Below are 18,179 nucleotides of genomic sequence, written 5' to 3' on the forward strand. Positions count from 1 at the left end.
GTGTAAATAAATAAATAAATATTAAAAAAAGAATAATGATCAAGTTATGCTATCCACTGCTTGAAAATCGATTGACTTTTATTGTATGTTTTGTTGTAGGTTACAGAATTTTTTTTTAATTCCTTGGTACTCTGTTGATTTTTAATTGCCGTAGTGATTGTGAAGATGAAAAAAAAATCATGATGTAATCTGCAACAAAAAAAATTGAACTTCATTTCAATAAAATACTGGAGTTGGCCTATGTAGACAGTTGGACAGACAGACAGACAGCAAGTGAGACGGAGACTGACACAGATAGGAAAGTTCTCCTGGGCTTTCAGACCTTCAGCTTGTGCCGCATATGCCCGAGTCTCTGAGTATTTTTTTCCTCTGTTCCTCAATCTCTCCTCAACAACTAGTTCCTCTAGCTCGTTGTTCAACCAATGGTTGGTTTCCCTTAACCAGCTGCTCACTGCCTGCTCAGTTCTCCCTGCCATGGATCCACCTCTCTTCTCTCCCCTTGCTGGTCTTAGGGAGTGAGTGGCATTCTTTGGCGCCCAAAGTGGGGCAGACCGCAGGGTAATTAATCATCATTTATTACTACTTTTTGGCGTTTTGAGCTAGGCTGCCGCTCATAGAGTGCTGCAGACTCGTCTGACAAGCAGTTGTCAGATAGGGAGCTGGTAATCATGGGTCAACGTGAATCTAAGGAGTGGAGCACGGATATTCAGATTCTTTTTTTTTTTTTTTTTTTTTTTTTTTTTTTTTTTGAGACAGGGTTTCTCTGTGTAGCCTTGGCCATCCTGGACTCACTTTGTAGACCAGGCTGGCCTTGAACTCACAGCGATCTGCCTGCCTCTGCCTCCCGAGTACTGGGACTAAAGGCGTGGGCCACCACCACGCCTAGCTGGATATTCAGATTCTTAAGAACACTTTAAAAACAAAGGGTATTGTGGTCCATTCTGATGCTCTAAAAGAATTCATAATATTCATTTGAAAGGTGAGCCCATGGCTCCCAGAACATTAATCCAGGGAGAATGGGAAAAGTTCGGGCAAGAATTAAAAAGATGGATTGTGAGCCATGCTGATTGAGCCCATGCCAGAAAATGCTCTTACACTCTGGGTAATAACTAAGCAGGGACTGAGAGCAGAAAAATTAACATTGCCTGACCTGCCAGAGTTTAGCTCTCAAGAAGGCAGCTCTCAAGGGGCTCAGGTTTCTGATAAGTCTTCTGGCTCTTCTACAGAAGAGGACTTGAGTGAAATCCAGCTTGCTGAACAGGATAGGAAAAGATTTCCTTTCAGACTTTCTTCAGTTAATTTACAGAGACCTGACCATTGTTGTCAATGGAATGTTTTGCCTCAGGGCATGAAAAATAGTCCTACACTGTGCTAGAGGTTTGTGGATGAAATTTTATACACATATATATTGTTTTTTTTCAAGACAGAGTTTCTTTGCATAGCCTTGGCTGTCCTGGACTCACTTTGTAGGCCAAGCTGGCCTCGAACTCACAGTGATCCACCTCCCTCTGTCTCCTGAGTGCTGGCATTAAAGGTGTGCACCACCATGCCTGGCTATTGGATGATATTTCATTGGTTCATCCTAATCATGATTATTTTATGCAAGTTTTTATAGGAAATGACGCAAGTTCTTGGAAGCCTATGGACTTAAAATTGCTCCTGACAAAATTTGACTACAACCTTCTTTCAATTATCTGGGTAGAGTTATCCAGACACAGTCTGTAATTCCTCAGCATCTGCATTTGAGTTTGTCACACCTAAAAACTTTAAATGACTTTCAAAAGGTGATAGGAGAAATAAATTGGGCCAGACCTTTCTTAAAATTGACTATTGAGGACTTAAAACCATTATTTAATATTTTGAAAGGAACTTCAGATCTAAGCTACTTTCATCAATTAACACCACAGGGAAAGGTTGCTTTGCAGCTTGTACATCAGGAATTAAATAAACATCAGTTACAGAGAACGTCCCTCACTTTGCCCTGGGAACTTCTGGTCCTGCCTACTTGCTTTTTACCTCCTGGGGTCATTTGGCAGGAAGGTCCTCCGGACGGGTCCATTTGTCAGCTGCTCCAAGAAAAATATTAACTGCTTACAATACGTTGGTTGCTATGGTAATTATGAAAGTGAGGAAACGAAGCAGAGAAATATTAGGAGCAGGCTTTACTTTTATCTCAGTGCCTTATAATAACGAACAATTTGATTGGCTTTTAAATATGTCAGAGGATTGGCAACTGGCATTTCTTAATTATACAGGATGAATAAAGTTTCGCTCTTCCTTGTCATCCTTTGGTGCAGTTTCTTAAATTACAGGCTGTCACCTTTCCTAGATTTTTTTCAATTTTTGGTGCCATCACTGTCTTTACCGATAGTTCAGCTTCAGGAACGGCACCGGTGATTACAGAGGCCCGAGCAGTGGAGAAGCAAACTTCGTTTACTTCATCGCAAAAGGTTGAAATTGCTGCTACTATTACGATTCCTTTCCTTCTTTCTTTCTTTCTTTCTTTCTTTCTTTCTTTCTTTCTTTCCTTCTTTCCTTCTTTCTTTGTTTTGTTTGTTTTTTTGTTTGTTTGAGACAGGGTCTCTCTGTGTAGTCTTGGCTGTCCTGGACTCACCATGTAGACCAGGCTGGCCTCGAACTCATAGCGATCCACCTGCCTCTGCCTCCTGAGTCCTAGGATTAAAGGCGTGTACCACCACTGCCTGGCAATTACGATTTTCCTCCTGTTTTCATTTTGCCCTTTAAATGTTTATACTGATTCTCAGTTCGTTGCTCAACTTTTTCCAGTTATTGAAACTGCTGTTATTAATTATGATAAGACTCAAATTAATGACCTTTTGCTTGAACTTCAGACTTTGGTACAGACAAGAGAGTTCCCCTATTTTATTGCTCATCTGTGAGCTCATTCTTCCCTTCCGGGACCCTCTGACAGAGGGAAATGGCTTGGCAGAGGGAGCTACTAGATCGACTATGTCAGTACTCTCACCCCATAGAGCAAGCCAAGAATCTCATGCCTCACACCGTCAAAATCCGCGAGCATTGAGACGTCAGTTTCATTTGTCCAGAAAGCGGCTCCACAAGTTGTTAAGAAGTGTCAGGCCTGTTCCATTCACCATCCAACCCAACAATTAGGTGTAAACCCTCGAGGCGCAAGGGCTGGAGACTTGTGGAAAATGGATGTCACACATGTTCCTTCCTTTGGAAGAAACTCTTTTGTACGTGTTTGTATAGATACATAGTCACGGGCACTGATGGTCACTGCCCGTACAGGAGAAGCCTTAGAGGATGTTATATACAACATTTGTTCATTCTTTCTCTTATCTAGGAATGCATAAACATTTAAAAACAGACAGTGCTCCAGCTTATCCCAGCAAAGGTTTTGCTCATTTTTGTTCTACCTTTATTATTAAACATAACACAGGAATTCCTTATAACCCTCAAGGACAAGCCATTGTGGAGTGAGCACATTAGACTCTCAAAGCCCAAATAATGAAGTTTTAAAAATGGTGATTTGCATTGTTATTCCCCAGCTCATATTCTGGCACATTCCATCTTTGTTTTAAATTATTTAAACAAGGGAGGAGATGGCTAAAGTGCCATGGAAAGACATTAGGGACAACAAAATGAAAATGAACCTAAAGTTATGTGGAAAGATTTGTTAACTTCACAATGGAAAGGACTAGATGTTTTACTGAGTGGGTGAGGAGATGCCTGTGTTTTCCCAACAGAGGCTGACGTGCCGGTCTGGATCCCAGATCGCCTCATTGGACCAGTCACAGAACTCAAAGCTTCCATTGAAAAAGAGAAGAAAGACCCATAGTAGAAAGACACCCCCTCCCTCCACACCCACCTCCCTCCACACCCCTCCCTCCCACACCCTTCCCTCCACACCTACCTCTCTCCACACCCCTCCCTCCACACCTCCTCCCTCCACACCCTTCCCTCCACACCCACCTCCCTCCACACCCCCTCCCTCCACACCCCCTCCCTCCACACCCACTTCCCTCCACACCCCCTCATCCCACACCCCCTCATCCCACACCCCCTCCCTCCACAGCTAACAGGGCTTCATCCTCCTCATTGGAACGGTTTGCAGATCGTGCCGTGTTCTGAACAGTCCACCTCCTGAACACCTTTCAACTCCTCTACCTGTGCCTATTACTGAGGCCCAGCCATTGTATTTTCTCCTATGAGCAACCTCACCATGTAAGAGGAACTTCTATTCTCCTGGTTCAGTTACTGCCTCCTTCTGCTAATCTAGGCCTAGTCCTGGAAGCTTCTAGCCTCTGTACAATCTAACCTAGGCCTTAGACTTACTGCTTAATGAGCTCACCCTTACTTGTTCTTTCTGAACTTGCTGTTCTGGTTCAAACTCTTCTCCCAGCTGACTTATTTAATCTGGCTTCTCTCTCAGCCCAGAATTGCTGGGCTTGACCTCAAGCTAACTCAATTATCTGCTCTAATCTTCTGGCTTCTCCTCATTGTCTGTCTGGTTCCATCTTCACGTGAGTTCTCTCTCTGCAACCCATCTCTCTATTACTGTCCTGGTAAAAACTGCTTCCTCTCTCTGTTAAAACTACCTCTTTTTTTTTTTTTTTTTTTTTTAAAGATTGATTGATTTATTAAGTATGCAGTATTTTGCCTGTATGTACACCTGCATACCAGAAGAGGGCGCCATATCACATTACAGATGGTTATGAGCCACCCCGTGGTTGCTGGGAATTGAACTCAGGACCTTTGAAAGAACAGGCAGTGTTCTTAATCTCTGAGCCATCTCTCCAGCCCTAAAACTGCCTCTTTAGTTTCTCTTTCCTCTCTCTTCTCATGAGAGTCGGGCGTATCCTATTCTGTCAAGTCTTCTTGACATCACTTCCACACATGGGTGCTTCTTCCTTCTACAAACTGACTTTACCTTTGTTTGGGATTACAGGCATGTTCCACCATGCCTGGGCCTAAGCTTTTCTTTGCCTGATACTTGCTATAAACCAGGCTGGCCTTGAACTCTGATCTGTTTGCTCCTGTCTCCTGGATTAAAGGAATGTTTGCATTCTAGCCGCGCCACACAGACATAGGTCTTTGGATGTGATCTCTTGCCAGCACAGCCATGTTCTGAATTAACATTTCTCTACAGTTCTCTGACATGGGAAAGTCATTTTCTAACATGAAGGTGCACAGGGCATCTGAGCGCATATGCGTACATCTATATGCATATATACATATATGTATATTTTTTTTACTTTAAAAATTGAGGCTGCAGCTCCACAGTAGTCAGAAGACACCCAAGACACCACAGTGCCCTGCTCCATGGTGGATGCCATTATGATGAGTAAATGTGTGATGGAGAGATGGGAGAGAAAGCAAAGCCAAGCTGTCCATGCACTGTGAGGAGAGGTGGAACAGCAGTGAGGAACAGGCAGATATGAGAAGCCTGCACAACCACTGGAGGCCATGGTGATGTCTGGGCCTGGGTCCATGGCCCTATACAGCTGTGTTTGTACTGTTGTCTGTGGCTCTAGTTGTCACTGGTAGTCATCTGGAAATCATTGATCTGGCCTGAGACCATGTTGATGGCTGGATGCCATGCTGATGTGGGGTTTGAGGCTAACTGATCTGAGTGGCCTGTGCTGCCACCTGAGGCCATGGTGAAGTCCTGGTTCAGGCTGCCACTGAGGGCTATGTATGGGCCCATGTTCCCCCTTAACTGGGGTCTGTGTCGATGTCTGTGGCTTGAGTTACCTCCAAAGGCCATGTGGGTGTCCCTGGTCTGGGTTGATGTCTTTGCCCCTTGCCTGGGCAGCATGGGCAAACTGGCTCTAATGGAGTAAGTGCAGGAGCGCTGGTCCCATCACTTGCCAGCTGTAGCATACAGGAGAGTTGGCCCCACCCCTCACTGGCTGCAGCACTGGGAAAAATGCCCACTGCCCCCCCCCCGCCTGGGCTGCACAGTAGAGCTGGCCCTGTTGGCAGAGGTGTGGGTGAGATGGCCCCAAGCAGTGGTGTGGGCTTGGGAGATAATCCTCATGCCCCCCACCCGGCGCCCCCAGGGAAAGCTGGCCCAGGTTGGGAGAGCAGACCCTAAGGCCTAAGAGTGGGAGAGATGGCCCTGATGGCATAGGCTCAGGAGAGCTGGTGGGCTGACCAACTCAGCTACCACCCAGGCCCAGATCTGGGCTCTGAGTTGGCCCACCTCAACATCCACCCGCTCTGTGAACTGCTGGAGCACGTGGAGGGGCCAGTCGGCAGATCCAAAGCTGAGGGATCTCCATGACACAAGGCAATGGCAGGCCATCAGGGAGGAGTCCCAGTGAGCATCCAGTATTGCTGGTGTAGCAGAAGCGAGAGGTTTTGAACCAGACCCACAACTCACTGCAATGAACATTTGCAAATAAAGCTGTTTGGGGAAAGGGTAGACTGTATGCTGCACTATAGCTTCCAGGGCAAGATTTTTTTTTTGTTGTTGTTTATTTTTTGTTTTCTTTTGGGCAGAGAACAGATGAATGGGAAGACAAGTGGGATTGGGCTGCCTGGCATGAAAACCACAACAAAATTAATAAAAAGTTAAAAAAAATTAATTTAGGGTTGGGCATGGTAGGGCATGCCTTTAATCACAGCATTCAGGAGCCAGAGGCAGGCAGATCTCTGTGAGTTTGAGGCCAGTCTGGTCTACAAAGTGAATCCAGGACACTCAGGGCTACATAGAGAGACCCTGTCTTGAAAAAACAAACAAAAGGCCGGGCATGGTGGCACAGGCCTTTAATCCCAGCACTTGGGAGGCAGAGGCAGGTGGATTACTGTAAATTTGAGGCCAGCCTGGTCTACAAAGCAAGTCCAGGGCAGCTAAGGCTACAACAGAGAAACCCTGTCTTGAAGAACAAAACAAAACAAAACCAAAAAAAACAAAAACAAAAACAAAAAAGTACATTTTATTGATTTTGTGTGTGTGCCTCTGTAATTATTTTATCATTTTCTCTTCCCCCTTCTTGCTCTCTCCCTCCCTTTCTCTCCCTTCTCTCTTTTCCTGTCCCTTGCCAGGATCTCTTGTGTCTCAGGATTGCTTAGAACTTTCTACAGAGCCGAGAGTGACCCTGATCTTCGTATCCTCCTGCTCTCCCCCCACCTCCCCGCCACATTTATGTGCTGGGACTACAGATTACAGGTGTGCAATACCATGCCCAGTTTTACGTGGTGGTTGGGATGGAATCAGGCCAGCAAGCACTTTACAATTTGTGCCATATCCTCAATTCTGTAGTAATGTTTTATAGCAACAATAAACTCAGTTATGAAACAAATGGAAGACAGAAACTCCATTAAATTTGCATCTGCACTTCTGTCAAAGATCAACTGCCAAGTTGGAGAGGCAGCTTAGTGGTAAAGAACACTCGCTGTACAACCATGAGGACTTGCGTTCAGGCCCTAGGGCCCATGGGGGTAGCTGGGCATGGTCTCAAACATACCTTTAATTTCAGTTCTGAGCGAGGTGGACACAGGAGTATCCATGAGGTTAGCTAGCTGCCAGCCTAGCTGAAAATGGCAAGCTACAGTTTTGGGGCAAGACCCTGCCTCAAAGGCCCAAGGGGTGAAGTGACCGATTATGGCGCTGGGTACCTCCTCTGGTCTCTGAGTACACATGGAGGCATCTGCAGCCATGTGCACACACCCCACCCCAACACATGGAATTATAAAAGGAGTTTCCAACAAGGAGGAGGTCAATTGCTAAGCTGGGTGTAATGGTATAAGCCTGTAATTCCAGCTAATGGAGGGGCTGAAGTAGAGAGGGAAAAAAAAAAAAAAAAAAAAAAAAAAAAAAAAAAAAAAAAAAGAAAGAAAGAAAGAAAGAAAGAAAAGAAAAGAAAGAAAGAAAAAAGAAAAAAGAAAGGAAAAGAAAGATAAGTGGTGAAATGTAGCCAGTGAAAAGCACTTGGCTAGCACATGTGAGGCTCTGGGTTCTATACCCAGTAGCAGAGACCAAGTGGCTTATGGCAGCTGGATTCATTAGAGAAAGTGAAAGGTGGGAGGGAATGAAGAGAGGGAGGGAGGGAGGGAGGGAGGAAGGGAGGGAAGACATCTGTGTCCTATCAGATTCATTAGAGGTGGGTCCCTAAATCTATCTGTAATATTTAACCTTGATTTTGAACTGAACTGAACTCGGAACCACCTAGGAGGCACACTTCTGGGTTTCCAGAGACCAGTGGAAGGGAAGAGACTCAGCCAGGATGTGGGCTGCGCCCTCGCAACAGCTGAGGCCCTAGAAACGCTGGAAAATGGACGAAGGGGAGGGGCTGGCATTCTTTTCGCTAACCATCCTGGTCCCACTGGAGCCTGCTGCCATTCATCCTCCGCCATGATGGAATGTGTCACCTCAAACTGTGAGCCAAAATAGACACCTCCTTCCTTAAGCTTCCTACCAGGTATTTGGTGGCAGCAGTGAGGCACTTATTTAGGGGAGGAATTAAGTTCAACGTCGCTCCTTTTAGGGTATGTGTATGGGGGGTGGGGACAGGGGTTCTGTGCGTGCTGGGCAGGTACTCACCAACGAACTACATTCCCAGCCAAACTTTTCTTTTGAGGAGAGGAGCATTGCAGAGTACACATAGGTGCATCTTTGAAATTAGCCCAGGCTACCCTCTGCCCATAAATTATTTGTGTCCCTCCCCCTGTGTGCATACCACACTCTTCCCACTTCTTGATAGCTCCCAGGACCTCCTATAAGAGTGATGCAGCCTGTGGTCTGCCGTCCTGTCAGCTATCCACATCCCTGTTCAGGAAGGGGAAACGTGCACAAAGCGTCAGTAGTGCACAGGACTCGTGGTGAGCCCTGGGATTTTCCCATGAGCTCTCAGGCCGGGGACAGTTCTCCTGGGTTTCTCCTCTCTGAAGCTTTGTTTTATTTTTCTCTGCTATTGTTCCCTTTCATAAGAGGCTGTGTGTGTTTGTCTCATTTCCCTAACTCACTCCCCCCCTTTTATTTTTTTTTTTTTTTGGTGGGGGGGGGGGACAAGGCCTCACTATAACCCAACTTGGCTTAGGACACAGGCTAATCTACTTCAGCCTTCTAGGCCTGTCTGTCTGTCTGTCTGTTTCTCTGTCTAGAGAGAAATACAGGTCTGGTGTTCCAGGCTGGCTTTGAACTTGCTGTGTAGCTGAGGATGACTTTAAACTTCTAATCCTTCCGCTACTGCCTTCTGAGTGCTGGTATGGCAGGTGTGTAGCACCTGGCCCAGGCAGTCAAAGGGGCTGAGTGTTTATTGGAGAGCAGACTGTCCACACCTTAGTTTTTGTTGTCCTACACGGCCACCCCACCAAGCTACAGATAATGCCACAGCTCAAGTCCAGGTGTGTAGTTTTATTAAGTATAGAAAATGAAACTGGACCCTTTATGGAGCAGTGTCACAAAGGATGCTAACAGTGGTCAAGAACAGGAGGGTCAGAGCTGTGTGTGCTGGCGCACACCTCTAATCCTAGCACTCAGAGGCAGAGGCAGGCAGGTCTCTGCGAGTTGGATGCCAGTCTGGTCTGCAGAGTGAGTTCCAGGCCAGCCAAGGCCTGAGAACCTGATTTTAATGAGAACCTGATTTAAAAAAAAAAATCAAATAAAAACAAAACAAACAATCAACCCCCCCCCCCCCAATGACTGAAGCTCAGGGGATGGAGAGATAGGTCAGTCAGGGGATGGAGAGATAGATAGGTCAGTCAGGGGATGGAGAGATAGATAGGTCAGTCAGGGGATGGAGAGATAGGTCAGTCAGGGGATGGAGAGATAGATAGGTCAGTCAGGGGATGGAGAGATAGGTCAGTCAGTGAAGCGCTTGCTCCTGAAGAATGACACCTGACATCGTCTGGCACACAGACATACATGCACATGCACACACATGTGCAGAGAGAGAGACAGAGAGACAGAGAGAGAGAGAGACAGAGAGACAGAGATAGAGATTGAGGGGGAGGGAGAGAGACAGACAGACAGACAAAGAAACAGAGACAGAGACAGAGAGACAGAGACAGAGAGACAGAGAGACGGGGGGGGGCCGAGAGGGGGGAGAGGGAAGGAGGGACAGGGACAAGGAGGGGAGGGAGAGGGAGGGAGAGGGGAGAACAGGCCCATGGGCTTATGAGGTGGCTCTGGCAGCTATGGCACCTGCAGCTGGGCCTGCTGGCCTGAGTCCAGTCCCTGGTAGATGGCTCAGCAGGTGAAGTACTGGATGCCAAACCCAAGGACCTGAGTTCCGTCACCTTGACCCATATAGTAGAAGGAGAGAGCTGACTCCTGCGGCTTGTCCTCCACTCTCTACAGACATGCTGGAGCACTCCTGTGCCTCTCCCATTTTCACTTTTTCTCTTAATTTTCCCCCCCTATATTTATAAGGCTTCGGAGCATTTAAGAGCCCTTGCTGCTCCTTCAGAGGGCTGAGTTTCAGTTCCTACATGGTGGCTCGCAACCATCTACAATTCCAGCTCCAGGTATCTTTTTGTGACCTCTGTTGGCAGCAGGCACCCACATGGTGCACACATATACACAGATGCAGGCAAAACCACTCACATACAGAAGATTAATATATTTGATTTTTAAAAAGCAACTTGATCAAGGTTACGTAAAACTCAGTTGGGCCAGGTGGTGCACACCTGTGGTCCCAGCACCTGGGACGAGGAATCAGGAGAATCCAGAATTCAAGGCCAGCCCTGACTACACAGTTATCTGAGGTCAAAACAAGCAAGTGAACAAACACCAAACCAACCAAGCCACATCTCTGTGCTCTCTGGCTGCAGTGTGCAGTTGCTGCTGCTGCTGCTGCTGCCGCCCGGTCCCTTCCAGACAGGATTTCTCTGTGCAGCCCTGGCTGTCCTGGAACTCACTCTGTAGACCATGCTGGCCTCGAACTCCCGGAGATTTGCCTGCCTCTGCCTCCCAAGTGCTGTGATCAAAGGCGTGCGCCACCACCGCCCGGCTTTTCTTTTCTTTTCTTTTTTTTTTTTTTTTTTCATAATATATGGCTATCTGAAACTCTGGTTTACTTGGTGACAATCACTTCTCATTACCTCAAAAGCTTCTGCATGAACATCTCCAGAGCTGAGCCCCCTCTGAAAAATTTCTAGACAGGTGTTAAGCTGTAAAGGACCTGGGGGGAACTGAGCCTGTGAGGGTCGACTACCTAGCAATTAAATAAATCTGTCTGTCTGTATAATCTATCTATCCATCCATCATCCATTTATCGTCTAGTGTGTGTGTGTAAAGGAGAGGGTCCCAGCTTCTCAAAACTCTAATTTTAGAAACAACCAGATTGCGTTGCATATTTATATCCGCAAAGATAACTAGTGGGCTGGAGAGAGTCCACTATCGGTTTGCCTTTACGAAAGAGCAACACAGATTGAGGAGTGCTGAGTGTGTGGGTGGGCGAAAGAAGTTTCTGCAGACAGTGGAAGCGTGTGTGTGTATGTGTGTGTGTGTGTGTGTGTGTGTGTGTGTGTGTGTGTGTGTGTGTGTGTGTGTTTAGTTGCCCTTTGCTTTGCTCCCCCACCCCACCCCCCTCCGCCCCTGGTTCTCAGGCGCATGGTCTCTGGAGCAAAGAGACTGGACTCCTCGCATTTGCCTGTCTGTGCTCAGGGCTCAGTGTGAAGTGAGTATGTGAGTTCACAAAAGCGCCCACTGAAAAGCACCCAGTCCAGCCCGAGAATTCGCTATGCACCCACTCTGACTTGAGGAAACAGCCCCAGCTGACAGCTTGCTGCTCACCTGGGAGAGTCACCTGCTGTTTCCTTCCCTTCCGTTTCCAAACCCACTGGAGAGCCCTGAGGGCCTCGCTTGTCCTCTTTCTAGGTTCCCCCAGTGAGGCTAATTTTCAGGTGACTGCGTACGTGCCTGGCTCAGGCTCCTGTGCGCCGACACACCGAGAGGGAGCGCGCTGGTGTTAGGGACCGGACCGGGCGGGTCCATATCCGGGTGGACCGGGTGGGTAGGGCCGTCCCTCCCTCCAGGTCTCGAGGTGGGTTAGAGGTGGAGGGAAGGGCCTGCGGAGATCATCCTCCGCCCCCGTCACTCCTCGGGATCCGAGTGGGGACAACAGAAAGGCTAGGGCGCAGGGCGCCGATGTGGGGCGTGTCCACCCTGTTTGTCTGGCCCGCCCCAGGAGCATCCCCAGCCCCAGCCCCGAGCGATCGCAAGGGACGAGGAACTGGAGGAGGAGGGACCTGGAGCCCTGAACTTGCCCGAGAAGTGGCTGGAGGGCGGGGCTGGGCCCAGGTCGAGGCGGGAGGAGGGGCGGCCGCAGCTGCATCTAGCCTGCCTGGCTTCCTTCCCAGCCCTCTTTCCCTCCTCCTCCTCTTTCTCCTGTATGAGTCAGGCATTTCCCGGGGAATCGGAGCAGCCACGCGCGGCCCAAAGCTGCAGTAGCGGCGGTAGCAGCTGAGGCGGCGGCGGGGCTGCCACGGCGGCGGCCACCCGCGCCCCGGGCGCGCAGCGATCATGGAGAGGGCGACCCAGAACACAGACAGCGGTGGCGGCGGGGGCAGCAACAGCAGCAGCCGTAGCAGCAGCCGCGCCACCTCGGCGGGCTCTTCGCCCTCCTGTTCCCTGGCTGGCCGAGGGGTGGCCGGCCGATCGGCGGCGGCGGGACTGGGCGGCGGGGGCAGCCGCAGCAGTCCCGGCTCGGTGGCCGCTAGCCCGTCCGGAGGAGGCGGCCGCAGGAGGGAGCCGGCGCTCGAGGGCGTGCTCAGCAAATACACCAACCTCCTCCAGGGCTGGCAAAACAGGTAACAAGTCCGCCACCCGCGCCCCCGCGCGGTCTCTGCTTCCCGGGTGTGGACTGTGGCGCCACCCGCGGCCGGGGACTGCCTGAGTACCTCGCCCTTTCTGCACCCTGGCGGACACCGCAGCAGCGGGAGGGAGGCAGGAACCTTGGTTTTCCTAGGGTGCTGGAAGCTTTCGGAATCTTGAGTGGCGACGGGGAGCGCCCTGGGTGGTTCCGGTGTCCTACCTGCTAGCGGTTTCTGCACCCAAGAAGAAAGGCTGTGAGGGACCGGCAGAGAGGGAGTGTTAGTGCCCATTGCAGAAAGCGTTCAGTATTTATGGTCCAGCAGACTTCTTCCTACTCCGTAGTTAGTGTTGAAGTATGTTTAAAATACAACAAACAGCACCACTACCAACAAAGAGCCTGTCATTTGTCTTTGGAGTGCCCCCCACCCCCCGGTGTGTACAGATCCTTTCCCCAGTGGGTGGCTTAAACGTGCAGTCAGTTTGTTATTATTAGTTCCTGTTCAGGTGCGTGTGAAGTTTCTTTGCTTCCCTCTCAAAGTTGGCAAGCCTTGAATTGGGCGTGGTGGCAGATGCTTGTAATCCCGCACTTCAGAGGCTGAGGCCAGTGGACTTGAGTTTGAGGCCAACCTGGGCTACATAGTGAGTTCCAGACTAGTCTGAGCCACTTTGGGAGACCTTGCATCAAGAAAGAAGTTAGCAAGTCTATAATGATGGACAGACTTCTGGAAGGGTCGAGGTGTCAGAGAGTGGCAATCTCAGCATACTTGGGTGATGACAATGTGTGGACTTAAGTTGTATGGAAAGACTTAAGGATCAGACTGACACTACACACACACTCGTGTGTGTGTGTGTGTGTGTGTGTGTGTGTGTGTGTGTGTGTGTGTGTGTTTGGAGAAACAAACCGAAGGTGGACTGCCCATGCACTGACACTGTCGGAGTGATCTTTGGCCCTTCCTTCACCAGTCCCTGGGTCCTAACTTGGGACGCTTATTGCTTTGTGCCTATGAGATTTGAATCTTACAATACAGTCTGGCTTATCTCTGCTGCTTGGACCAGACCACTCGGCTACCTCTTCCTGTTTGGAAATGGTCTGATAGTTTCCAGATGAAAAATGAGGGCTGTGAGTCGTGAACCCTACTTGTAGGATAGAGAACTCCCAGACTCACCCAGGGTTTCCTTGGAGATCTGTTACTATGTTAGTGGAGTTGCTTTTAATTTTTTAATCTTTTTTTTTTCTTCCCCTCTCAAAATAGCTTCAGTGGCTGCTCTTACCTACCCCCACCCCACCCCTGATTTTTAAAAGCTGAAAACAGAGGTAGAGTGCGTAGGAGGGGAACGATAGGAGATGGCTAAAATGTGATTTTAGTTCTTGAAAGTTGTGTCTGTGCATGGCCTTGTCAGAGACACTTTGAAAGTGTGTTGGGCAATCATGCCCATCGATTCCTCTTCAAGAGCTTATGGGGCCCGGTGGAGCGCCTGCCCCAGATAACAGGCATTTTCTTTGTGTGGCCATAGTATTTTACCTGCATTGTGTATTAAAGGATTTTGCTCTCCATAGTGGAATTAGGAGGGATTTGGAGTTATGTCCCCCCCCCCTTTTTTAAACCAGCTTTTAAACCTGCTGTGGTATTTTGATTGGAGTCAGAGTTTGAGAAAAAGCAAAGTAAGTACTAGCAGCCACGAACTTAGGTAAAGTCTTGGGGTGTGCACGCTACTGAGCATGCTCCAGTGAGGTCTCAACATCCTGCCTTGCAGCTGCCAACAAATGTTCTTACCTCCCCAAAGTGTTTCCTCTAGTGGGTGATGGCTGAGTCCTGGCTTCTGTCCTATGCTGGGATTGCTCCGAACCATGGCCCAAGGTCCATTAGAGGGCAGGGAACGACATGCTGACCCTGTGAGAACGACCCTATGAGAACACACTGCTCCTTTCTCTGGGGGTCTTGTAAAGAGAGAGCTGTATCGGTGAAGAGGAAGAGAGAAGAGGTCCAAAATAGACACTGGTCAGCGACAGGAAGCTTGTTCAGTTATTTTCTTCCATCACAGGCGTTTATTGAGGCCTTGCTGTGTGCCAGGCCCTGCTGAGGTGACTGGTGCTACTCAGGAGACAAGTCACAGGGGACTCCTCATGAAGCCGCTTGGGGAGGGAACTGAGGAGTGGCAGGAGCCTACCTGCATTAGATCCCTCCACCCCTTTTAAAAGCAGAATTGGGGCTTATTAAAAGACATTTAAGGGGCCAGAGAGATGGCTCAGCGGTTAAGAGTAGTGGCTGTTCTTTCAGAGGACCTGGCACCTACATAGCAGCTCACAATGGTCTATAACTCCAGTTGCAGAGGACCTGACATCTTCACACAGACACACATGCAGGTAAAACACCAACACACTAAAACAAATAAATGAAAAAAAAAAAGCCAAAAAATAAGGTTTTAAAAAAGTCATTTTAAAAATCATTGCTTTATTTATTTGTATATTTGCGTGTGCTTGCGTGCGCACGTGTGTGTATGTATGCATGTTCACGTGTGTAGAGTAGTCCACATGTGGCGGTTAGAGGACATCTTGTGGGGAGTTGGTTATCTCCTTCCTCCATGTGGGTCCCAGAATGAAATTCATCAGGCTTGGCAGCAGGTGCCTTCACCCTCTGAGCCATCATGGCATTTCCAAAGACATTTAAACACAGGCTTTAGGCATGAATGTGAAGCCGGGAGTGGTGGCGCACACCTTTAATCCCAGCACTCAGGAGGTAGAGGCAGGTGGATCGCTGTGAGTTCGAGGCCAGCCTGGTCTACAAAGTGAGTCTAAGACAGCCAAGGCTACACAGAGAAACCCTGTCTCGAAAAAAACAAAACAAAACAAAAACCCCAAAAGCGTGAGTGTGAGAAGAAAGAAAGAGGCACTTGGGCAGAGAGTAAGAGCACCGACGGTGTGGGGGTCTCTCAGAGATGCCTCTGTCTGGTTGTCACTGTTTTGAGATAGGGTCTCAGTGAGAGTAATCAAAGCAAGATGAAAAGATGTACCGAGAGGTTTCTCTAATTCATAATTACACATAGTTCAAGAAAACATCTAGAAACTGGATATGGGGCTCAAGCCTGTAGTTCCAGCTCTTGGGAGGCTAGGGCAGGAGGATGACTGCCAGTTCAAGCTTTGTCTGGGCTACAGATAAGGCCTAGTCCTAAAAAACAAACAAACAAAAAATTAAAAAAATTTAAAAATTAGATTTACAGCGTGGCTTTATAAATAATAATTCTTCTTATTCTTCTTCTTCCTCCTCCTCTTCCTCTTCCTCCTCCTCCTCTTCCTCCCCCTCCTCTTCCTCCTCCTTCTCCTTTTCTTCCTCTTCCTCCTCTTCTTCCTCTTCCTCCTCCTCCTCCTTCTTTGACTTTGGTTTTCTTGAGACAAGGTTTCTCTGTGTAGCCTTGGCTGTCCTAGACTTGCTTTGTAGACCAGGCTGGCCTTGAGCTCACAGAGATCCGCCTGCCTCTGCCTCTCTGTGTGCTGGGATTAAAGGCGTGCACCACTGGTCCGGGCTGATACATTCTTCTTAACCAATGCTCAGGAGAACTTCAGGAGACAGCTGGGCTGGGAAGGCAGGGGGAGGGGAGAGAGGAGCGGGGGATGGCATTTGTGGGATAACCCTCAGTGTGGATCAGTTTACACAGGCATCAAGAACTCTGCCTGCTTTATAATGGTTTTATTTATTTTTGCCAGGTGTGGTGGCGCACACCTGTAATCCCAGCACTTGAGAGGCAGAGGCAGGTGCATCTCAGTTTGAGGCCAGCCTGGGTCTAGAGAGCTAGTCAAGGACAGCGAGGACTACACAGAGAAACCCTCTTTCAGAAAACCAGAAACAAAAAGTTTCTTTTAATTAAATTATTTATATTACATTTGAAAGAATTGAGCACATGCGCGCCCACACACATGTGTATGCCACAGCACACAAGTAGAGAGCAGAGGATAGCTTGTGGGAGTCTGTTTTCTCTTTCCATCATGTGGGACCCAAGGATTGAACTCAGGTCCTCAGGCTTGGCTGCAAGTGCCTTTACCTGTTGAGCCATCTTATCGCCCCTGCTGCCTTCTTGCTTGGTTCTCATATAGAGTAAGCTGGGGAGGCCATCTGTGCCAGCTCACAGTACACCTGGAAGCCTGTGCGAGAATATCAGATGTGCTAGCATGCTTTAGTTCACTTGGTTGGTGAGCTTTTGTGTTGTTTTCTTACAGGGTCTCACTGCAGCTCAGGCTGTTCTCGAACCCCCCATGTAGCTGAGGGTGACCTTGAGGGCTGGATTCTGTTGCTTCCACTTCCCCAGTGCTGAGTGGGGCTTGTGCACGCTAGGCAGGTGCTCTACCGACTGAGCCTGGCCTAGTTTTGTATCAAGATGAAAACTTTTGGGGCCCGGAGAGACGGCTTAGCAGTTACCGCTCCTCTACAAGACTTGAGTTTGGTTCTTAGCACTCACATCAGCCAGCTCCAGGACCCAGTGCCTTCTTCTGCTCTCTGGAAACACCGAGTGGCTTGTGCTATACACGCTCACACGTGTGCGCATGTGCACACACACACTCACACGGAAAAGATATAAAAAATTATTAGCTCTGGACCCGCTGTCTTCACTGTGGCATATGCATGTATTACTTGTCCTTCTCTGTGAGGACCATGTCCTTCTGTGGTCAGGGGGTCTGACATACCTTGTGTCATGTCTGCTGTGACTTAGTGGCATCCCTTTCTTTTCGGTGGCTGCTAATGACCAACTCGCCAGGGATTTCTTTTGGCTTCTGTCTAGAATAACATTCGGTTTTAAGAATGTAGTTTAGTCTCCAGGATTTTGGGGCTACTCTCCCTATTAAAAATATCCTATTAAATCCTATTTAATATCGTATTAAAATATAAAAACGGGAGGCTGTGGCTGTAGCCTACTGATATTTGCTTTATATTTACAAGGTTGTAGATTTTATACTCAGCACCCATATATACACATCCATGTGTAGGACGTGTATGTATACATCGATACATATGTCTATCTCACTGGGTCATGTATTAATTTCTAAAGTACATTGACTAAAACGAACATATTAGCTGAGTGTGGTGGTGCACACCTTTACTCCTAGCACTGGGGAGGTTGAGACAGGAGGATCTCTGTGAATTCTAGGTCAGCCAGGGGGTACATAGCAAGATTCTGTCTCAAAACAAAACAAATAAAGCAAAGGGAACATAGTAGATGCAGTCAGGGTCCTGCAATACTTCCAGAGGCAACTGGCTGTCTGTATCTCCGGCTTCCATTCTTGCACTGAAAGTGTTTGGATGTGCTCCTCTCTATGCTGCTCTAAGCTGTGCACTCAAGTCCTTTGGGGACACCTGACTCTACTTCACTGTCTATGATAACGATGAAATGGGTGCCTAAGATTCTAAAACAGTGCACCCTAAAATGCATGTGCTTCTGCTTT

General features: G+C 48.3%; 1 protein-coding gene across 3 annotated transcripts in view; it reads left to right on the plus strand.

Moving 5' to 3' along the window:
* Window positions 1-12,406: 12,406 nt before the first annotated feature.
* Osbpl10 (oxysterol binding protein like 10) overlaps window positions 12,407-18,179 on the plus strand; it is a 237,752-nt gene continuing 231,979 nt past the window's right edge. Inside the window, exon 1 of one of the 3 annotated variants that reach the window (XM_051140141.1) lies at window positions 12,407-12,741. In XM_051140141.1, the coding sequence (XP_050996098.1) occupies window positions 12,455-12,741 (287 nt within the window). In that variant the 5' untranslated portion in view covers window positions 12,407-12,454. The remainder of the gene's footprint in view (window positions 12,742-18,179) is intronic. The other 2 variants (XM_051140140.1, XM_051140145.1) reach the window with 2 other exon arrangements.

This window comes from Acomys russatus, chromosome 32 (assembly GCF_903995435.1).
Source record: "Acomys russatus chromosome 32, mAcoRus1.1, whole genome shotgun sequence".
Classification (NCBI taxonomy): Eukaryota; Metazoa; Chordata; class Mammalia; order Rodentia; family Muridae; genus Acomys; species Acomys russatus.